This window comes from Plectrocnemia conspersa, unplaced genomic scaffold (assembly GCF_051122295.1).
Source record: "Plectrocnemia conspersa isolate PC_06_02 unplaced genomic scaffold, ASM5112229v1 ptg000002l, whole genome shotgun sequence".
NCBI lineage: Eukaryota > Metazoa > Arthropoda > Insecta > Trichoptera > Polycentropodidae > Plectrocnemia > Plectrocnemia conspersa.
Window position 1 is genome coordinate 12153857 of NW_028277166.1, and position 24024 is coordinate 12177880.

General features: G+C 29.9%; 1 protein-coding gene across 35 annotated transcripts; it reads right to left on the minus strand.

The window, feature by feature from the left end:
* Window positions 1-284: 284 nt before the first annotated feature.
* Window positions 285-22929, minus strand: PIP5K59B (Phosphatidylinositol 4-phosphate 5-kinase 59B). 35 transcript variants are annotated; one of them, XM_088181738.1, is made up of 21 exons: window positions 22724-22929; window positions 22615-22652; window positions 19177-19282; window positions 18893-19104; window positions 18658-18822; window positions 18435-18587; window positions 18211-18363; window positions 17994-18139; window positions 17828-17878; window positions 16508-16600; window positions 16298-16430; window positions 13889-13976; window positions 13324-13386; window positions 11256-11330; window positions 8725-8763; window positions 8131-8310; window positions 6949-7148; window positions 6788-6876; window positions 6600-6724; window positions 5294-5388; window positions 285-484 (listed from the first exon to the last, which is right to left on the minus strand). In XM_088181738.1, exons 1-21 carry the CDS (start codon window positions 22821-22823, stop codon window positions 473-475), a joined length of 2316 nt encoding a protein of 771 aa, XP_088037864.1. In that variant the 5' UTR covers window positions 22824-22929; the 3' UTR covers window positions 285-472. The 35 variants fall into 35 exon arrangements, with proteins under 35 accessions (XP_088037864.1, XP_088037874.1, XP_088037872.1 ...); XM_088181736.1 differs by lacking the exon at window positions 285-484 and adding an exon at window positions 4741-4922; XM_088181748.1 differs by lacking the exon at window positions 8131-8310 and having other exon boundaries at window positions 6958-7148.
* Window positions 22930-24024: the final 1095 nt, after the last annotated feature.

Below are 24024 nucleotides of genomic sequence, written 5' to 3' on the forward strand. Positions count from 1 at the left end.
ATTTATCTTTCGAAAAATTAAAGACAAATTCTAATTAAAAATATGTAAATAAGTGAACAGTAAAAATATTTCAATTATAATGGAATTTGAAAGCAAATATAACTTTTAATTATTACATATTAATAAAGGAATGTTAACCAAATTAAACATATTTTTAACTATAGACTTCAGCGTTGTTAAATTAAATACATAGTAATAATTTACATATATGTAGGAAGTGTATTGTGAAAAAACACAATGAAAAAAGCAAAGAATAACTAAATGCAAAATTACAAAAAAAGATATACATTGTAAAATCTTAGGTTTTTTATGACTACACATTGAGATACATAATATATACAAAAAAATAGTTCATATTAAAAATATCACTTCACATTATACATTTCTTTAAATTGATTGATCGTCTTGGAAAAATTCACTATTAACAATTAAGACTAGATAATGATTCCTTGTTGCTAATTCACGGAGTGTGTCAAAGTCGTGTCTGTAAAGCAAACGATACACAGCGTTGATTTAAATTAAACATGTATAATACACAATTATTACAATAAAAATACTTCATACTTACTATTGTGTATCATATTTTTATATGCTTATGAAGATGTGCGTTGAATATATGAGATTATGTTAGTAATGGAGTGATGAAATGGTAGCTATTAAAATTTTAACAAAAGTATTCTTGTAATAATTTAATTTTTTTTCCTTCAATAATTCCACATATACAATGAATTAACAATTCAATATTTATACATTAGATAATTTATGTATATTAATAATAATAATATAAATAATATCAATGAAGAACATCATAGCTTACACGTGTTCGTAAGCGGTTCAGCATCGTTGATACCAATCTGGTTTTAAACATTATTATACAAAGCGCCGGAACAAATTCTATATCAATAACAACACCAACATGACAAGTATTCGACGAAATAAACGAGAACGACAAAAAACATAGAAAATATCAGTTACCCATATTCACCTACATATAAGGCAAATTTCTTACGACTAATGTAAACGTTTTATTGAACTTCAATTTGATACATTTGTGAGTATTTAACTGAGATTGTGTACTAAAACGTGTGAACGTATTTACTTATACAACTTCAGTTTTTACTTGTGAACAATACAAATTGCTTAATATTATCGATCGCGTTTTAGTACACTCTACATTTATTACAAAATAGATTAGATTGATTTAAAATATATTGAATATTTAATAGATAATTCTCAAAAATCTGGATCTAATTAATGAATAAATAAATTTGTTTAGACAGTCGTAGTATTAGTTTAATATAAAAATAATTAAATTAAAATTAAATACGCACACATTGAAAGCATCATCCGTTAAAGTATCAGTAAGACAGGGTTTTAATTCAGTCAGTATATATGAAAAGTATACAAGTTATCTAAATTTTCAATTATCAAAGTTGTATGTAAAACAACTCGTATTATAAGTTAAAAAGTATTTTGGCTCAAATATTCCTGCAGAAATTTCATTAAAATAAGGTGGCATATAATAAGCATTAGAGTTACAATAATTAATAACTTTTTCAAAAATTAATAAAAAATTCACACCGTGAATCAAAATAGTTATTTATCATTTAAACTGTGACACTTAATATATACCACACTGCATATATAGGCTGAAACAATATAAAGTATTTATAATAAATAAATTTTTAATAAATCTATTTTTTATAATATTAAAATTCAAAAGCTGACACACTAATATACAATAAGCATTTATATATTAAAATTCAATTAAAAAGTATAGCACAAATATTATTGCAAATATTCATTACACCAACCCAATATTTAAAGTTTCAAAAATTAGGCTATATATGCTATAATTATTTAAGGTAGCAATTCAAAAATATTTTGCACGGTTTAATATTCAAATATATACAAATTCATCAAATTGCAGCTTTGTCATAAAAATGGTTTAGTAAATAAATAAATGAGTATTAAAGTACCCTGATTATCATATCAGTTTTGGATGAATGCGATGTGTCGTTATAAATAATAGTTATACTATATACCATTAAAAATAATAAAATAAAAAACCCAACATGTATGTATATTCATGCAAATATAAGAAATACGCAAAAAACATTGATTAGTCTTTACGAATATTTGATACATATATATACGAACATTTAAACGCTTCACACAATTGCGTAGTCACTGATCTAATTTACTAAATATACATATACATCGTATGTACATAAAAATGGTATCCAAAGTTATACAAATTTTAACATTAAAAAATAAAATATAAACTTTTCACTTATCGTATTCAAAGCGTCAACTCTTAGTGTAAAGATATGAAATATGGGGTTTTAATAATTTAATTAATAGATTTCTTACAACGTTTTCTCCAGACCCTTTACGCGTGTAACTACATTATAAACATCATTATAAAATTCACTAGGGAAGACCTCGTGGATTACGATTGGGCACGCGTAAACGTTTCCGTAACGAATAAAAAAATACATGAAAGCGGGGAAGGTAAAAAAGTAAAGTCAAACTATGTATCAACGCTTCTGTATGCTAATATTCACAATTTCATTATAACGACTGTTCGATGATTTATATATACGTATATATATATAACTAACGCGAATTGTCTCACTGTTCGTCCGGCCGTTTTGGAAACGGTTCCGAAAGAACACTTCAAATATTGGTCGAAATGTATCCAAGTATACGTTTTTTTTCAATTAATTAACTACATCAATAATTTGGCATATCGACAATTTTCATTAATAAAAGTTAATTTATATAATAGAACAACATGCATTAGTGACACTCAAGATCTGATATAAAATTTATTCACAATATCATACGCAAATAAAAAAACTATGTTATCTAAAAAATGCATTGATAAATATATGATACTAATAAATATGCATATCACACGAGAGCTTAAACACAACAAATAGATGACATTTAGTGATAAAGTGCTTTAAATGTCATTCTAAAATAAAAATGTATAACATGATGTGATCGAAAAAATCAAACAACAGAGAACACTATTTAAACTATATCTTATTACTCAAAATATATAAATATGTTATGTATATCAAACTATATAAATTAATAAAATTAAATGTATATGTCTGTCAGAATGGATCAATTCTTAATACAATACACCCTTTAACCACACCATATCAAATTTTCTATAGTTTCTCTTTAGGACCCTGCTCAAAATATAGGCAACATTATATTTCCTCTTAGCTTTTTAACCCCCTCCTTCTGATATAAATGTGTATAATTTTATATTCCAAAATTTGCTTAGTTGTACTCTAGGACCCTGATGAAAATAAAGTCACTCTACCAGACATCTCACCTTTCCCCTGCTAGGATCAAATTGAATAGCTAAGATGAGAGTATGTAATATAAATAAAGAAGTATTTTTGTTTCTGTACCGTGTTTATTAGTGTGACTTTTAAAAGGAATATTTATATTTATGAAGTTTGGAATCAATATGAGATGGCCACATTATATCGTTTCTTTACTATATATGTATGCAGGAGAGTAGAGCTATTGAGAATCTGTAAGACTAGTTTTATGCATTTCATTTTAAAGTTATACGTTAATTCAAATGCAGACACACAAGAGTTTAGTTATTTCCATGACACCATTGGATACTTACATCCAGATTGACATCAAATGACGTTTCAATTGTTTGCAATCAATGCAATATTGACACGTCAGATATTGATTCTAGACGTTAAATACGGACCTTTTTGCTTTAGATTTGGACCAGCCAAAATAATATATTATATAAAAATTCACATATACTGAAAAATTATGAAGCAAAATAATAAATTCTAAAGAAATTAAAAAATATAAATAATAATAAAACGTCGTAATAATTGATTTTACAACCATGTATCAAGTGTTCTCTGTTTAAATGCATGATCAGTGTTTTTCTGAACAGCTGCAACTGTAGTGAAAAACACTGAACTATAAAATTAATACTACAGTGACTATAAACAAAAAACTAAATAAAAGTTTGTCGAGGCACGTTTTGGATATCTAAGAATAAAAAAATCAATCACATCTGATAAAAAATAGCATTTTTCCAACAGTGTTATCAAATTACTACGATGCAAAAGTTCTTTCATCTATTCATATACATGTGTATGTGTTTCAAAATTAAATTTATAAAAACAGTACATGAATTTTTGCATCGTACACAATCTTCTCGTCGAATATTGCTATACAATTTTCCCACCATACAATTAAACGACAACTACTATTTTTTTCTACATACGACTAATCACAGTGGATCTTTTCTACAATTACTTTGACACACATGAACTTATTTGGCTCCATTAGGAGCTTTAAGGTTCATGAGTGCCACGACTCTTTCTCTCACAAAAACAAACATGATCATCATTAAAAAAAATCTATCTACTAACATTTATAAGGTGAAAACACACGCACTCACACACAAAACAAACATACACACATGCGCAAAAAATTAAAACTCAGTTAGCAGTATGAAAATCAGATCACCATCATCACAACCTAAAATATCTTCAATTACGTATATATATATATATATCTCTCAAATGATCATTTTTATTTAAGAGACAAACAACATATAATGTTTGTATATTTTATATTATACATTTCTAATCAACTGTCTGTATATGAACACATACAATGAAGCAAAAAACACACTCAGCAAAAGTTTATTTTTATATATTAAATATAATGGGTATATGAGGCCCTCAATCTAGAACAGTTAATCTATTCAAACGAACTGTATAAAAATTCATGTGAATTTTGGTATGTAATCTAGCAAAACGAGGGGATCGACTACATCAGGATAAGGATATGTAGCTTTCCGTGAATTCAACCTCGGCTCATTAATCATAGTCAAATTCGACTCGATTCTTTAAACTTTGCTATAGCATAATGTAAAATAATATAAAAATTAATAATAATTACCATTACCGCAATCCAAAAGACAGCATTAACGAATAACAATTTGATTATTACAACATATCACATTGCATTACATAGACGACACAATCAAAATAAATAATAATGATAATCTTAACTAGAATAGATTTCTTTTATATAATATAATTAATATAAAGCTGCAGGTATAACGTGAAATACATAAATATATTTTATTAATTAGAAATTGCTAATAAGTATATATTTATTACAAATACATATATACTATGTATTATTCATTGTGACCGTGACTGTATGAAAGTGTGAAATGTCAGGTGATGGTGGTAAGATGTGTATTACATATTGAATTACCAACCATCTCAGTTGTGAGATTATTGATGGCCATATCCATGCCTGCGTCTGACAATTTTCCACGTCCGTCTCCTCGCCTCACCGGTGTGGACAGACAACCTGAAAATGAATGATTTTTTCGTTTAATTCAATAAAAAAAAATCTACTATTACATTTTTTAAACTAAACTTTTCAGGGTTTTTTACAGAGCCCTATTTTTAAAAGGTGAATGGACTATTGTTCACATGGCAATCCGAACTTCATAAAAAAAAATAACCCAAGAATGCAATGTTTCACTCTATCCTTGTAAATATTATTTAGTTAATTGTTCACTATTGTAATTCACACAACACCAATGGTTCTCAACATATTTTTAATCGCACGGAATTTATCGTTGTATTTTTTTATTAATTGGATATATGACACTAAATATATTTATGTATATATGTACATTACAATTACTTACATATTAAATACTTGATGTTTGGTTATATTTATCCATCGTATGATATTTCTCGAAGCAATCTTTCATATGAAGATATGATTTTGAATTACGTTTTAAAACATCTCTTTTGTTTTACTTTCAACAATTCCAGGTAAAATAGTTTGGAATTTCAAACTAAATCTTTTAACCGTAATATATTGATATAAGTATCTCTGAGTAACTAATGAAATAAAATACTGGAAATTTTATTAGTCTTATAAAATGGCTTCAAAAAATAGAAAAAAATATTGGGCATGACAGATGCCTTTGGACTGCAATGGTAAAACCATTTTAGGCATGACCATTCTAAAGGTTATCTTTTTTTTCACTATGTCCTGTTAATATTGAAATTAAAAAACTTACATTTCCTTAAACCGTGTGAGTGATGTTCCGCATGAATAATATTCACACGAGCAATTGCCTTGTGAGCGATCAATTTGTGACTAATTTTCGTATCTTTCTGTGACTGATTACCATGCGAGCAATGATCACCGAACCTTTTTAAAGATGTAGACTTAAACACTGCAACACTAATTGCTGAGCGATACCAGAATATGATTTGATTACAGTGATGTGGTTTCAACAAGATAAAGCCACAACTTAGCAGAGCTTTTAAAGGGGATTTGTTTTTAAAACTGTACAATATAAAAAATGAGTGTCATGCAATTGGACACAATAATTGAAAGTGGCACACAATCTGACAAGCTTTAAACTAGCAGAAATTTCGAAACAATCGAAAAAGTGAACAATTTGATAAATTGAGTATGAATAAAAAATTTGGAAATTTACGTAATCAAGATTATCATTAAATGTTGAGAAATTATACTGAAATGTAGCAATATAATACCTTGATCTCCGCTGCTACTGGACTCGGTGAAGCTAGGTGTTCCTTCCGTGCAAGTTGGAGTCGATCCTTCGATAGACGTCGGTGGCGTCCAGCACACACGAACATCACCCGAACTATAACAAGACCTTACAAATATCACGTTAATAACCGGCTCATTATAAAACAAACACTACGCTCGAATTAACTACCTAGAGTTTCCACCGGCTATCGAGGCGCTACTGGCCGTTAGCACAGAGCTAGCCGACGTCGTAGTCTGAAGCGTAGAATTTTCACGATTCTAACGACAGAGAAAACACGTCACTCAGGAGATAAATATATAACTTATAGCATTTCCAAAAAGCTTTCATACAAATATTACTTTTCTAACACTCGCCGAGCTGGACGTCGTCGACGCGGAATTGGCGCGAGACGACCCGGCCGGTCGGTGCTGGTTTCTTGATTGACCCATGCCGCTGGCGCTTGGCGAGGTACCGCCAGTGCTCACGCTAGTTCCGACTGAAATTTCCTCAAACGGCGGCGGAGGCGTGCTACAGCAACTTAACGGTAGACCTGTAATGTTTGGGGTTCTAGCGTCACTACAAAAAAATAGCTGCATACGGGAGCAGAGCTATTCTATATAACACGAAAGCATGATATGGTTTATTTTGGTTATAAATAAGCAACTGACATGAATATGAAATGTTAATAAGCGAATTAATACAAAATTTATACTATTATATATTTTCTTCTAAGTCTATATGAAATTTTATGTATTCATTTCCGATTTTAGTCATGAATGATTGTTTTACGGGCATCTGAGGAAGTCTCTCACATTTCAAATTTATGTTCTGATCGCTGTGAGAGAACCGTTTAATTTTTTCCATAACACAACCTGAACTAATTTTGTTTTTGTGTGCATTAATTGGCAGCGAATTTGTAGCATCGTCGACATTCTTATTATATTCTTTCAATAAATCTTTGACTTTCGTTTGACTGACATTAATCGTTTCCGAGGAGGAGTGCAAACCCGAATCGCACTCTTCGACTTGACGCTGAAACCAATTAACTTTCGTCTTCACTTTGCACAACTCGATCGTGCTCAATTTGTCTCGATTATCATAAGTTTTGATCTCGAATCTGGTAAGTGACTTTGAATTATGAACGCCGGGCGCTAACGGAGCAAGTTTTTTAACTGGTCGATCTTTAGGTGGTCCTGCAACCGTATTTAAATTACTCCTAACGATTGGATCAGAATTAAAATTTTCCATGATGCCCGATTGCAACTTCAAGTTGCTTTTATCGGTTTCGTTGTTAAACACATCATCAAAATTAAAATCGACGAAACTGTTGGAAGAATTGCTTTCGTCGTCGCTTAACTCTGGTAAATGTGGAGCATTTGAAGAATAATAATCCAGCATGTTTTTATTAGTTTGAACGTAAAAGTTGTCATCAATCTGTCGCTTTTCAGGCACCTTGTTTTTAAAATTGCTGTATTGGCGCAACTCCTCATTAATGAGCTTCTGTTGAAGCTGACGTCTTAAACCGTAATCACCTTTGTTGGGAGACTGCTGCGATGACGTCCCACCGCCCCTTTTGTTTTTAGGCGACCCGCGGGGCGGAACCGGCGGCGGTACCTTTTGTTTGGGAATTCCGCCCTTGAGGACGGCTGGGTAAGGTAAAGGAGCAGCGGGAGCTCCAGGGGCGTTATTGGATTTCTCCGCTTCGGGAGTCGCTAATTTCAATTAAGAAAATATAACGATTTTACATATATTTATTTCATCAAAGAAGTTTAAAAATGTTGAGATAAAATTTGGCACGGTAAGATTAAGATATACATAATGATATAATTATTGTTTAGATCGTTTTGATTTGTGATTATTTTTCAAAACAGCTTAACAGTGTCACACAATTAGAGGTGTAACATGTCGAAAGCCGTGAAGATCGTCGATTAGTAACGGCACGTCAAATAAATTAAAACCACCATACATACATACGTACAGCCGACAGAGAGAGATAGAGAGCAGCGTGAAAAAGAAATGTACGGGACAATATAATGTAAGCACGTAATTTTATGTTTGTACTCAACCATATTAAAAATCTGGTTGAGTACAATAATTTTTAAAATTGAAATGAAAGTTTTTCTCACCTGCCTTCGTGCTTGCTACTCCACTGGAGCTAGCGACACCTGAGATGGTTCAATTTATATTCCAGTCGAATGTGTTTTAGTTCCGCAGGAAAAGTAATAATAGTTCCAGGGAGAGCATGAACAATATACATACAAAGTTAAGAATTATATATATATAAAAAAACGTATACACAACTCACACACATAAATCCTCATTATTTATAATTGTTTATTACATAAATCGTCCACGACACACAAATGAAAACCGTCGCATTAATGATGTTTGTGTTATCCACCACCGTGGCTATGCAAAAAATCTCAATCAAAGTGACATGAAAGGAAAGATAGTAAATATTTTTTTAGCACAAACAATTAACAGTGCAAAAATTCAAAAGAAAACTCGTCAATGTTATTAATAAGCGATTAAAACACACCAGTGAAGATCAGTCAAAATTAAAATGCACAAATGAGATAGGGGGAAGGCACAAACACAAAAATCTATATGATGATAATATTAATTAATTAATCATTAACATACGATGACAGTTTTGAATCGTCACCTTAAATTTTCAATAAAATCTTAAGCTCTATTTTTTACGTTTAATTATATTACTATCTCAAGGTATTTTATGATAATAAATAAAATAAACCGGTATTAAACATAATATTTAATAAAATATAAAATTACATATTTTCGCATTCGATAAAGTAACTGACAATAAAAAATAAAATATGCACACATTTGAGTTTTCTCTAAGAGAAATTTGCATATTTATTTTTGCATATTTATAAAATATTCGCTTTTTATCATGATATCAATTGAATTATAATAATTGCTCGATTTGTAAACAATCATGTTAATTTAAATACATATTTAGAATATATACATGTAAAATGTAGCAATTTTAGTATAAAAACTGATATCTCAGCAATTAATGAATATAACTATAGTATAAAATTCATATTATCAGTATTATTCAATTATATATAAAATCATTGCAATCACCAGTAATAATCGTCACCAAAAAATAATTAAATATTAATATTTGACTAGCATTATAGCCTCTCATTTTATAATGTATGTATTCATACAGCCTCTTGCTAATAATATAAAAATAGAAAATAATCATAAGGCACGTTTAATATCATAAATTATATATTATATAGCATAACTAATATGCAATTACAATTTTGTAAATCAGTGTTATTTGAGAGGAATGATGCATTACATTTAAAAATTCATATGTATTTTACATACAGAAAAAATTTAAAATTCTTATAAAATTAAGAAAATATTAGGACCAGCCATCAGATATTTCTGAATTGTAGATAAAAAAATCTTAAGTGTCCAACCTGATTTTATACAAAAATATGGTTATAACGACATATACTTATCACTTTCTAACTTTTTAACATCGGTCTTATTACTCAAAGATTTCGATCTCCTATATTTGGAAAATGGTTCTAGATTTGATTCCAACATTACTGGTGATTCTGCAAAATCGGTACATGCCTTAATATCATCGACTATTCGCACGCAATTTTCTTTGTATGGTATTATACCAAAATCGTCATTGTTGCACTCTTCCATAAAATATAAGTCATCTGTGTCGTTTTGTAATGAGCTTATTTTCTGATGTACTTCTTTGACATCCGATTCGATACTAATACGCCGAACTGGAACTGAATCGTGTTCGTTCTTCATCTCTTCTTCAGGATTAGAAAAAATGCTCATAAATGCTCGTTTTAAGGAACCGAAAAACCCTTTAGTGGGCGACAGTTCTCTATTAATATCATCACTTTCAATTTTATGATCTTCATCTTCAATTTTGACTTGCGGAATGACATCAACGGTGTTAGAAATGATCTTTTCTTCTACGTTATCCATATATGGCATATCTTTCAAGGCTTCAGCTATGCTTGTGTGACTAGCTAAACTTTCAGTTTCACCATTTTCGATTTTGTTATTGATAAAGAATGATATTTTTCTCTGCCCCCGCCTTTCATTGCCATCTTCTTTAATGGACGAATTCAAGTTAGGACTCTTGGGTTGCCATTTAAAAACGCTCGATGCCTCTGAATTGGTCGCAAATGGAGATGGGATTCGGGAGCTAAAACTATCGGTGCCGGAAGAGAACCGCCTGTCGTCCGGCGACAGATGATCGTCCCTGTTCGAAACCCTTTCATCGTTCGGGTCTTGATTTTTCATCTTCGACGGGTCAGTCCACAATATGCTCGGAAATTGAACATCATCACCTTGAAGAAATGACGTACTTGGTCCTGTGAATATATTTATGTAAAAGTATTCACTCTCCGATTCTTTAGTATATATAGTAAATAAATTACGTCGATCCCCATTTAATTTAATTTTTAATTTGTATGGTGCATAACAAATAATCTCATACATTAACATTTTGACTAATCTTCACGCGATAAAAATAAGTATTTCAAATATTAACATATTCCCAAAATGATTAAAACGTACTGCTTAAGAGCATGTTAATATTTTTTCTTAAATTTTAAGTATATACAATACGTTGACTATTGCATACCTGAATTTTCCAATTCTTCTTGAGGCTTCAACGGTCTTGAGATACTTTTCCGTTTCGACGGCGAGTGTTTTAATGCTGAAAACAAACAATTCAAATAATTAATTCATGTTTTGGTAGAATATTAACTACAAAATTTTAACATTAAACACACATGCTATATTAGATCAACAATGATACTGTCAATATATATGTAGTATAAATGGAAATAAAACAATAAATCATGCAATGAATAAATTGTGTAAATTACAAAACATTACAAAATAACAGCAAAAAAAATTTAACAGCATTATAACATAATTTAATCATAAAAATTTGATATCAACATAATTATAATTTATCATTGAATAACTTTAAAATAACATTAAAAATAAAATGGCTTATAATAGATGTATAGAATTACCATGCGATTACATATAAAAAAAATCATTAATAAATATTTCACAAAAATTACATACATAAAAGATTTAATTAAAATTAATTATAAAACAATGAATGGTTTAAGTATGTCAAAAGTATTGGTTTTTTATTCTATTTGCAAATTTTAAGATTTATCAGCTTGAAAAATAAATTATTTAAGCAAAAAATTGACAAACCACACCATCAAAATTATATACAATTATAACATTTTATATATAATAAACATTTTGTTTTATTAAAAAGAGATTTTTTCATATATCAAAAATTCATTACAAAAATACACATATTATTTTTTTACAACATATTAATACATACATACATACATTGATTGATAAGAGAAGAATTTTATAATGTAAACAAAATTATAACTCACAAGTAAAAAGTAAATTACAATAACTTATAGTATAAAAAATAACATGTAACATTGTGCAAAGCGTATAGTTAGATCAAGAGACAATTATTGCCAAATTAAACAAAACGAATCAAAGCATAAATATAAGAAGAATCAATTATAAACGCCTTTGAGAATGAAAAAAATCTATTTTACTCAGCCATACATTTAACAATAATCTACACACAAGTTCATATACAAATATGAAAACGTATGTACTGAACGACCTAAAGCACAAAACTACTTACTAAACCCTCCATGATGAATTATCCGATCCGAATCGCAAATTTACAGATGGATGAAAAAGAAAAACAGCAAATAATCCTCACAATCATAATTTTGTAAAAATATTTCAATATATGGAAATTTACGCATCTCAGGAATATATTATAGTATTCATTGACAATTCCAAAGTGAACAGTGTTTGTAAATATGACTAAATTATTCACATTCAGAGAGAAAGAAAGAGAGAGGAGACAGACCAGTATAGAAGAAAAACATGGAAGGTCAAAATTAAAAATGAAGAAACACTACAAAACACAAAACCGTCTCACATTTTTGGCATCTGGCAATATTCTTATAAAAAAGCACCTATTGTCATAAGCGATTGGATATATAAAATCACACGCATGCACGTTATTATTTTAGAATGTCTATATTGTTTATTTTAATTTATAGTCTGTTTATTTATTTAATAGCTTGTTAGTGCATATTATAATTGATGTGTCTATTTCAGCTTTTTCAGCAGCATCTTCAGCCAGCTTAGTCACTTCACGCAGATCTCGGGCATAATTATATCGATCATTATAAATAAGATAAAATCATGCATACACATCTATTTAAGTAAAATCGAACACTCGAACAATCTTCCAATTGGAATTATGTTTATAAATATGTTAGACAGTTCCAGTGTTATTGTATTATAATAATTATTATATACATATATCATTAATTAAGTATAATAAAATCCTATCTATAACCTTCTTCACTATAAAAATATACAAGTTTTGGTTTAGATATTAAAATGAATTCATGTACAATTTCCGTAAATCTTATAATTAAAACTCTCAGCAAATGCATCTAAAAGCATTGTGCTACTAGTATAACTAAACCGATTTTATATGTATATAATATAATAAATAAACAATTAAAAACTCAAAACGAAAATTAAAATAAAAACATCCATTTTTTTTATCGGTTGTCGTGCAAAAACGAACTCAAAAGTAAAAACATTAAATGATTGTTTACGCTTGGTTTTACCTATGTAACTGGTCACAAGAGTGCGGAACTTGCGATGATTTCCCTTAATTTCCGGGAGGTCAACTATAAATATTTAATATGTACTGGGGTGACACAAATACATAAAGAGTACACAACATACAAACAATGAGGAATTCTACAAAACTATAATATATAGATATATGTATATATACATATAAATATATATAAATATACATATATATATATAAATATATATATACACATATATAATATGATAATCAATCACAAGGTAGTTGTTCAGCTTCGTCGTGGAAAAAAGGGACGATAGATAGAAAAACAGATAGCAATTAATCCATGACAGAGAGCGAACAAAAATATTTACCTTACAATAATTTGATCATATTTATACATTTATGTAAGTGTATTATGTGTATCCAAGGAGTATAATGTTATTAAAATAAATTAATCAATATTCCTTTTCAATCTCATCAAATCAATATAATATCATCTTTGTAACTTTATGTTAATTGGAATAATGTAATTGAATGTTTCGCATTGTTTTAATTATAAATATAACAATAATAAATATAAAAACGACACTTACGAGAAGGTATCTTTGTGAACACTTTTTTAGCCATGAAGTCCTGGAATCGCTGTGCATAGAAACTGGGTCTATGAACCGAAACAGTGTCCTATAAAAAAAAGTTAAAAATATAAAGTGTTGCCCCACGTCCAAGCCATTTTGAATCAATATATTTAATTAAACAATTTAATGATCATTAAATATAATAAAAAAAACTATTTCTTCTATACTATATGAAATAAATTTTAATTAGCTAGAATTAACTTTAAAAATCAAATTATATATTAATATTATAAATAGTTTTATATTCACATAAAAAATACAATATGTTTTTAAATTATATTCCTTTATTTATTTATTACTAAAATTTTTTTATTATTGAAATTGAATCTTTATTAGTTGAACGGAATTTAATTGATATTAATTTAAGAAATATATTAATATTAATCTTATTAAATTATATAAGTTTATTACAAAGAACTCTAAAGCAGGGTTTCCCAAACTTTTTCAGCGACGGAACACTTGGCAAATCCGAAAATTTTGGTGGAACACTTAGCTTATTTTTTAGGCTGGGTAATTCATAATAAAATAAAACATGTTATTAAAAAAATGTTATTAAATTTATTTAATAAACATAAAAATACAAATAAATAAAACTCCTAATGACTGATGATTTTGGGTTCTTAAATAACAATTTTTTTTATATCAGGCACAATTTTGGTTAGTTGTATTTTCATATCTGCCGTGGCGTGGAGTCTATTTCTGTATTTTGTTTTTGTTGCAATATGCTTAAAAAATCACACTTCGCATAAATACGTCGCGGAAAACGGAAGTAAACAAACCAGAGCTTGTTTTGACACCTTGGGGAACTCTTCAATCAGACTCGCCCAGAAATCATTTAATGGCTGATATTTTTGTTTCAAATCAGAGTCATTAACTAAATTCTCATAATCCCTTAAGCCCACTGGTTTTACTGTCACGGAAAATGGATTCCGAACCCAGGAATCGTTCTTACTAGTTTTCGGAAAATATTCCGAAAGAGTTATTTTCAAGTAATATAGGTGTTCTAAAAATACTTGTGAAACTTTTTTATCTACTTGAAAATTCAATTAATTTAAACATTCATATCCAAGACAGAAAAACAATAAAAATTATTAGATTCAGCCGATAAAATCTAAAATTGTAATTTTTTATCAAAAGATTCAATTTTATCTCTCATATAAAAAATTGTAATACTTTTTTCTTGTAATTATAAGTTAACATCATTTCACTTTGTAAAAGTATCCGCCAGATATGCAGATGTATCAACCAGGAAGGATTTGTTAAAAAATTTATAAAATGCTGTTGCAAATTATTTTGTGCTTTCAAGAAGACTAATAATCCATTTCGAAGTTCATAAAGTCTTAATAGTACTTTTCCTCTGGGTAGCCATCTCACTTCAGTATGTAATAAAAGTGCTTCATGTTCACTACCCATTTCATCGCACAAAATTTTAAATAATCTGGATTGAAGTGGTCTAGATTTTACATAGTTTATCATTTCCACGGCTACTTCATAACATTTTTTAAATTTGTGGAAATTTTTTTAGTCAACAGTGCATGCCTATGCAAAATACAGTGACTGCTAGTAGCATATCTAGTCACATAAATAAAATTCGTATAACAAGCACTAATATCTTGTGATTAATTAACAATAAAAATATTGTTTAAATAGGATCAAATTTTAAAGTTAAAAAAAACAACACCGACTTATGAAACTTTTCCCTCCAGATTTTATACACATCAAGGTTGAATATTTAACACATATTTTTAAGCTTTTTTATCAGATTTATGAAAAAATTTTATGTATTAGCTAGACTAACAATTTTTTAATCTACTCTAAATTTTTGTGAAATATCTATTTAGGCTCCGCGGAACACCTATTTTGGATCCGCGGAACACCAGTGTTCCGCGGAACATAGTTTGGGAAACCATGCTCTAAAGGATTAATATAATACCAATACAATAAACACCCAGTATGAAGTAAGTCGCAAAGGGCAAAATCAGTTTTAAATTTCATTATTTTTGTATATAGATTTATATATACATGTGTATACGTACACTTAATAAAATTATTTTATTTTATATTGGTAGTAAGTAATACAATATGAAATACGAGGGTGAGTCAAATGAAACCCATAAAAGCCTAATACTAATTCAAAACATTACTCTTGCTCTGTAAATTGGCATCGAGTGTAATTTGAAGAGATCAGGCATGCAACAAGGCACTGCAGAAGCTTAAATTGACCGCCGCGCCCGTAGCATGCACCAAATTGGAGAAGGGAACAATTTTCACAGAACTATAGGAAATATTATATTAATTCTGTTTTTGCTTATTGAACTAGAATTCAACCGTTTTATTTTATTTCAATTACAAATAATTAATACATACTCCGTCATGAATCATGGATTTCCAAGTGTGCTCCAGCTTCTTGCGGAACCGGTACGATTGTAGAATATCTATAACGCCCACAAAAAGCAACAGTCTTTCGCCTTTGCCGTTTCTAGCTGGAATGCCGCCAGGTCTGTTCGAAAGCCATACAAATCAATAATTACTGGGGCACTGAGGCGTTGTTATATATTTAATGCTCGGATTACTAACGGTACGTCTTCCTCTTCGTCGATCGGCTCGCTTTCCGCCTGTATACTTTCCATGGCAGTGGAATGAGCGACGAGCCTTTGCCGGTTTATAGATCTGCAAAAGAACAAAATCGTATTAAACACTATAATATATAATACGCAGGCATAGTGTTGCAAACACGAATGTTTCATAAGCAACGACTCTAAATCGACTTCTAGTATAGCCTATTTGAGGAGTAGACTCATTATTCAGCAATAAGCTTTACATTTTTATTGATATAATTATTAAATTATTCGATTATATTATAAGGTATATTCTTGTTAGGTGTAAGTCTCAATTTAGATTGCACAAAATAAAGCAATCTTTATGCTTGGGTATGTTTAAATATTTCGAATCCGTCATAAAACATTTAAACCTGAAATATACATCGAGTTTATGAACAGTGGCAATCGGTACAGCAGTGTTTGAAAGAAAACGCCCGATCGTCCAATTAACTTTTTTTTTTAAAATCATAATTTACAGAATATTTCATCACATGAAACTGATTTTTATATTTATATGTTTTATACTATGCAATTAATTGTTGATAGAGCCATTTCAAATACTATTTTCATATATAATATATAGAATGAGCCATTTATTAACGTCATAAATGAACTTCACAATTTTGGAATTGATATATAGATCAGTTACACAAATTAAACTTACACAATTATTTTTGATTTAAATCCAAGTAGCCTACTAGCCTATTTTGCCATATAGAAGTCATAGAAGAGTACATTTTATATGTACATTACTGAAGTTTTTGAGAGAATCTCACCATGCAAAATGACTACAAAGACATTTTCATTATTTTATTAAACACTACCAAAAAACAAACCAAATTTAATATTTATATCATGCACTTTTTATGTATCATATATATTTATAGTCAAATCCTGTATTGTATTTAAAAATATATTTATTTTTCATGTTTTTCATGCAAATATTTTTGAGTTCAACTCGAGAAGAAAGGTACTTATTTATCATAAAAGCAAAACAAATCTATCTATAATAGATTCTATTTATTGTCAAATAGACAATATTGAAAAATCATTAGAAGTCAGAATTCACAATTTAGTAATGAGGTGGAAATGATTGAAAAATATTAATTGATGCAAAATCGTCAATGGTTTTTGTTTAATCATATAACAATATAACAATTCGAGTTAAGTTAAACGGATGTGAAATCTGATAAAATTAGTAACCACATTAGACTATTGAACAATGCGAAAACTCGTGCCAGATCACGGTTCTGATTAAACTAATAACAATCAGACACCCATATATTACAAGACATACTGTGTTCTCCGGACTTGGTTATTGAAGTCTTCCTTGGTCTTCTGTTCCGATCTGAAAATTTGCATAATACAATGACAAATTCCGTATCGAAATTCTCACGCTGACGCACTGTTCAAAAATGTAATTGCTTTAGAAAGTTTACATCGGAAACATGACAATGTCTAACCTAGTCCTGGTCAGCATGGAACGCTCTCCGGTAGCACCTTCATCGTCAGTTTTACCGTCGGCGGCATTTGCGATTCTCTCTTCAGCCTTCTCTCTTTGTGCTTTATCTAAGTTGTGAATCCCGACGAGCAGTGAATAATCCATAATCTATCGAAACAGAAAAAATATAATTAACAAACAGTATTCTTTTTTACATATTTATAAAAGGATATAAATACTTTAAAACTCTCCAAGACTCTACAGTCCCGCTGTATTGTCTTGACCAAAGCTCCATAAGTATCGGCTTCTAAAAATAGACCTAACGGATGATGTTCCATAAAATCTAAATCTTTATATGTGGGTGATTTCTTATTTCGTTCCGATTTAGAAGCCTGAAATTAAAATATAAGTTAAGAAAAGAGTTATATGTAAATACTTTTAAAAAAATCCGAAAACAACACACTTTTCTCTTATACGTTGAACCTTTCAAATCATATTTTTGATGCAATTTCACTACTGACGGTAATAAATTATTCATTGCGATCAGACGAACATTCTTACTATTGCATTGATAGCAATAAAGCCCAAAAAATTTTGGTAGTAGTGTCCTTGGATTCTGAAAGTTTCGTAAACGTGAATATTAATCGTAAACTTTGCACTTACAGATGTTAATTTACAATACGTACTTGATTGAGATTCATATAATATCCAGGTAATAATTTTTGTAAGAATTCCCCTTCTTTGTGTTGTACCGTCTTGATGATGAATTCGTCGTCATCGGTTAAATAAAATATACTACCGCTAGCTCCCGGATTGCTAAGTTCGCGTAATGGAGAACTACACATGGACATCTACAAATACAAATAAAACATATAATATATTTATTAGATAAATAAATAAATATCGATGAATATTACTAACTAAAAAATCATCAGGTTGAATGCCGAAGAGATCTCTAAAGTATCGGAAAGCAATCGGGGCATAAGTTCTAAAACGGAACTCCGAATAATGATGCGCCGGCGTATGATTGCTTCCCTCATGCGGAAAGTTGGTCGTTTCCACGGTCATAAAATCCTGCATGAGTAAATCTCTTTCAGGCTTTGAAGCTAATCCTCCGACAGCATGTTGGATTCCTATCATTAAAAACATATTAATTAATAACATCAAAATAAATATTAGGTGATTTATTACGGACTAATTCATACCTAATTGAATGGATCCCATGATTTGTGTCGTTTGGATTTTCTTATAAGTGATCTCGCCGCCAACGCCAACCCGTCGATGACCGATCTTTCGATCGGCTTTGTTGATCTGTTTGGAGAGATAGTAATAATAAAGATATATAAGCTCCATGATAAACAATATCATCTTATTGAGAAAAAATGAACGGCATCGAACGTATACAAAAGATTATCGTATACTGAGAGTAGAATCATTTGCATGAAAATAGTAACGTTTCACACTCGAACGTCATTTCTGAAATTTACATGCAGCTGTAAATTGTCATGATGTGTTTGTTGAACGTTCTCATATATAAGTATGCACACAAACTATCATAGTAATCATGGTTATTGATGCGTATACGCATTTGCGCAGGATGCTTGCGGAAAAAAATTATAGCAAAATAGATTAGCTATATAAATATGAAATGTGAATAGAAATAAAATATGTTTGATGTACATTAAAATGCCATTACAAAATATAATTTAATTGATAATTGTAATAAAAGTAAAAATAAAATTAATAAGATATGAGATTATATTCAGTTTGTTTATAAAGTCGTCTTTTAGAAAGTAAACATGTATTTAAATTTTTTAAGTAAAGTAAAAAATATATAATATAAATGTGGTTCAAGGGGAGAAAACTTATCTTAAAAATGCAAATATTTTTAATAGAAAATAATAGCAAAATAGTAATTTAGGTTTAAAATTGATAACAATTAACAACTGCACTTTCTTGTCACAGATATTTTCTATGTAACGATTTTATTTTTGAAATCGTTGCCCAAAATTGTATTTAATTGGATTTATACAATTGATTATAAAATACACAGAAATAAAAAAAAAATAAGTACAAGAAAATATATTTTAAAGATTGTGAGCATTTGAGAATCATACATAAAAATTCACACTTGATCATTAGTATAAGATGCCACCTGTATCTGTGACACTAATCCCAAACTAATTATTGCATATGAGTTGAAACAAATTCCACGTATTAGTTAAGAAAGTTTGAAGAATAACTCGTTACACTTCTAAAGAAATACTTGATTCTAAAAAGCCACTAAGATCATGCAATTTAAAGACGTTGGATTTTTTGTGGGGTTACAGATACCACCCAAACATAGGAAAAAATCATCGAAAGGATCGGCTGCTGTAAAAGGAGCAGAGGCGGATATTTAATTGATATTTTTTTCATAATTAATAAGATAAATCAAATGTTATATTAAAAAAAATTTAAGATATTCTTAACCTTTTTACCGCGCTTATATAGGTTTCATCAAGAAAATCGCCAGTACTCATTGGGCACCTAAAGGTGCCATAATAAACCTTTCAGCCTAATAATATGGTTATTTAGTATAACAAGGCTGTATAATATATTGTTTGGTATAATTTATTGAACCATAATATTTTTAAAAATATGGCATGAATAGGTTCCCCCCACATATTTACAAATTTCGAAATGCTGCGCAAAAATATCAACCGCAGTGAAAGGGTTAAATTTGTGGGTTATTTATTAAAAAAAATTCAGAAAGAAAAGTTAGATCAACTTTTATATAGATATTAAGATAGAAATAGCAAAAGGGATAAAAAACTTTTTATTACTGGTTTGTTTTTTGCTACTGATTTGGAGTCCATATTCTCCACATATTAAATAGATAACCATTATGAAACCGGCTCTATATAAGATAAGAATGTAAATGGAAGGTATGAAAAGGTCGACAAGATGAAGTTTGCAGGAAATAATTGGAACGAAAATTTTCTGGTTGAAGATCTTAAATATTTCTGATTGTGCAACAGCATGTTTTTGTACGTTTGTTTAAAACGGGCTTGAGAATATAAAAATAGCTAAGCGAAAGAAGTATGCAAAACATATGATTGGAAGCTGGGAAATACGCTTTGATGATGGACAAACCAAAATTCGTATTATTTGTAAACAAAAGAAGAAATTTTATTCATTGAAATAAAAAAGAGCGTTTGAATAACAGTTGTATAAAATTAAACACGAGGATGTTCAGCATTAGTTGGACATTTTTGTTTTTAACAAGACAAGGACCATAAACATACATATAAAGTATTTTTATTCTATAGATTTCTATAAAAGATTTTTTTAAACTTCTATATCCAAAATTAAAACATCTTTGGGAGCGCTGAAGACTTAAAACAGTTCTGTAGTACCCATTTTTTTGCTTGTTATATTCTAGTCTCGGATGATCTGTTTAATACTTTTATAAAAGGTATACAAGAGATGAAAGACAAAACATGGTTTTAACACAGAGCAAGAGTTCAGATTTAATTTTACTCTCTTTCCTCATAAATTACATAAAACTGAAACGCAAGTTTTTGTTAGAAGAAAACAAGAAGTAGAGAACGTTAAATAGTTTTTTACATACTTTTTTGTATTTTAAAAATATTTTTTGGGAATTTATTGACAATTAGAATATTATTAAATTTGTTTATTTTTTAATGGTCGATTACAAGCGTCGGAAACCTATGACCTCGGGTCACAAAATGATCCATTTGATAGTTTCAAGTGACCCACATGAATTTTTTTCATCTTTGAAAAAAAATTAGCTTTGCCATTTTGTCCGTATTCAGTTCTACTTATAAATGTCACTATGCATTGTCTGGTATAGTCATAGTGTCAGGACTATGCTTACTGAGTTTGTAAGTCAAGAATACTAGTATAATAATATAATACTAGATGGAGCTATTGCACACACAGCAAGAATGACAATAGAGCTTGTTTGTGAACTCTTTGGCAAATGACTCATTTCAAGTTATCCTTTCTATTACGAAAATAAAAAACTTTACATTCAATAACGGAAGAGCTCTGAAAGAGTTAATATTTGTCATCGAGAAAATGTGAGGCTTAGGAATAATATTTCATACATAGCTCTTAAAAATATCCATTTTTTTAATAATTTTTCTAAATAAAAAATAATCACTGAATCTGAATCATTATTATGATCATGAATTCCGATCGAATTAGTAAATTGATTGCAAAATAATTATCATCTTAATTAAATTTTTACGAATGCCAGTAACTCGTCATATCTAAATTTAAAATGAAATTTAGAAAAAAAAATCCGAACCCTTCATATGTGTGTATTTTTATGGAATCACCCCTTACTTGAAATTCAATACGCCATGTAAATAAATACTGTAAAAAGACTGGTGGTAAGATTTCTTATCCGAATTCCAAAGCTGACCACCGGGAATTTCCTGTATGACTCATTCGACTCTCAATCATGTTTTCTCTACTGCACTGAATCTAGATAAATTTCCATTTCCATGAATTTTATCTAGATATGGTTTCCATGAATTTTATCTAGAAGACGAAGAGGTCGCGAAATATATAGATCACTTTTGGACGAGATCCGCGTTGTGGATGAAAAAACGAGTATTGCAACAGGCACTCACGTCGTTTTTGTCCGCTCCAGCGGCATCTTTGTCCTTATCTGGAACGGAAAGAGGAGTCGGTCAGTAAATAAGGGGCACAGAGGTAACCGACAGGTAAAAGGCTTCTTACCGTCATCCTCGGACTTGGACTCGTGCGTCGAGGACTCGTCGAAGTTCTTGGGCGTGAACGTCTCGAGCATTTCGATGTCGGGTTCCTGAGCGGTCGCCATGGTTGCAGAGTTGGCAGAGCGCGCGCCCTCGCGGCCGGCCACCCGCACCGCCCGCACCGCCCGCGCCGCGCTCCCGACACTCTTCGGCTCACGGTCGAACGTCAATGAGCGCTCAGCTCATATTCGATTATTTTCTCATGTCTCGGCTGACGCGTGCAAAGCTTTCCGACCATTCCGTTTTGTGGAAACAATTTATTTTTCCTCTAAATTCATTATGAAATTCTAACATTTCTCAAATACACAAGCTTTGGACGTGGACATAAAACAAAGATTCGCAAAATAAATTTAACTTCATATTATTGTTTGTTAAAAATATATTTAGCACCATAAAATGATTTCGAAATGTTTATCTAGCTAAATGATCTCAAAGGCCAACGCAGTGCACAGTAGCGATAGCAACAGTTGTGAAATCTGTACTGATTTGCACGTTTACACCAAAGCGACACGATAAGCGAAATCTAATATAAATCGTGATAATTACTGTTGCGTGTTCGCGAACGCCATCTTGCGGCGTTTGGAAGTCTGACGTTTCGGAAGTTGTTCGACGAGACACTTTGGAACACACCGAACTCATATTAATTCAATATACACTTCAAATTCAAAGACAAGTATACGGCATATTTGGATTCAGACCTTAGTATATAATTATCAATTACTTATTATTAGCATATTTGCCATAGCATAATAATTACAATAAATTATAATCATATATGCTTACAAACTTTGGTGACGGGAGATGACGGATGGCAATTAAAACACAGACTGCACTGCTGCAGTAGTACTTTTATTGAAATATATTTACATGTTTACAATTTTAGTGTGAGTGCCACGTTATGGCCATAATAAACCTAAATATACATTAATCTTTATCGTTTATCTTTGTCGCAATACATCAATAAAATACACAAAAAAAACTATAGCCTATTAAAATGCACATGTTCGATTCTGTGTTTTTTCCGTCAGTATTTCAAATTTCAACATACGTTAATTGTTAGCAGTGATTCGAATTTTTTTTTGTCGAGCTAAATTTTAAAGTTAGCAATGTTTTTATTGAGGAATTATTAAAATTAAATAACGCAAAAATTCCTTAGCCCCTATATAATATATATTTCTGAAATGTATTACATTAATATTGGAAATTACAAACGATTATTTTTGCAGTTTGTATATTGTAGTACTTTGCATTGAAAAGTTTCCAGGT

Excerpts from the sequence above, each read along its gene's own strand:
- PIP5K59B (XM_088181730.1), bottom strand. The coding sequence starts at position 22,823 with ATGGCGACCGCTCAGGAACCCGACATCGAAATGCTCGAGACGTTCACG. Across the intron at positions 22,653-22,723 it reads GTCCAAGTCCGAGGATGACG|ATAAGGACAAAGATGCCGCT; the intron begins GTAAGAAGCCTT and ends TTTCCGTTCCAG. Across the intron at positions 18,588-18,657 it reads ATTATATGAATCTCAATCAA|AATCCAAGGACACTACTACC; the intron begins GTACGTATTGTA and ends CGAAACTTTCAG.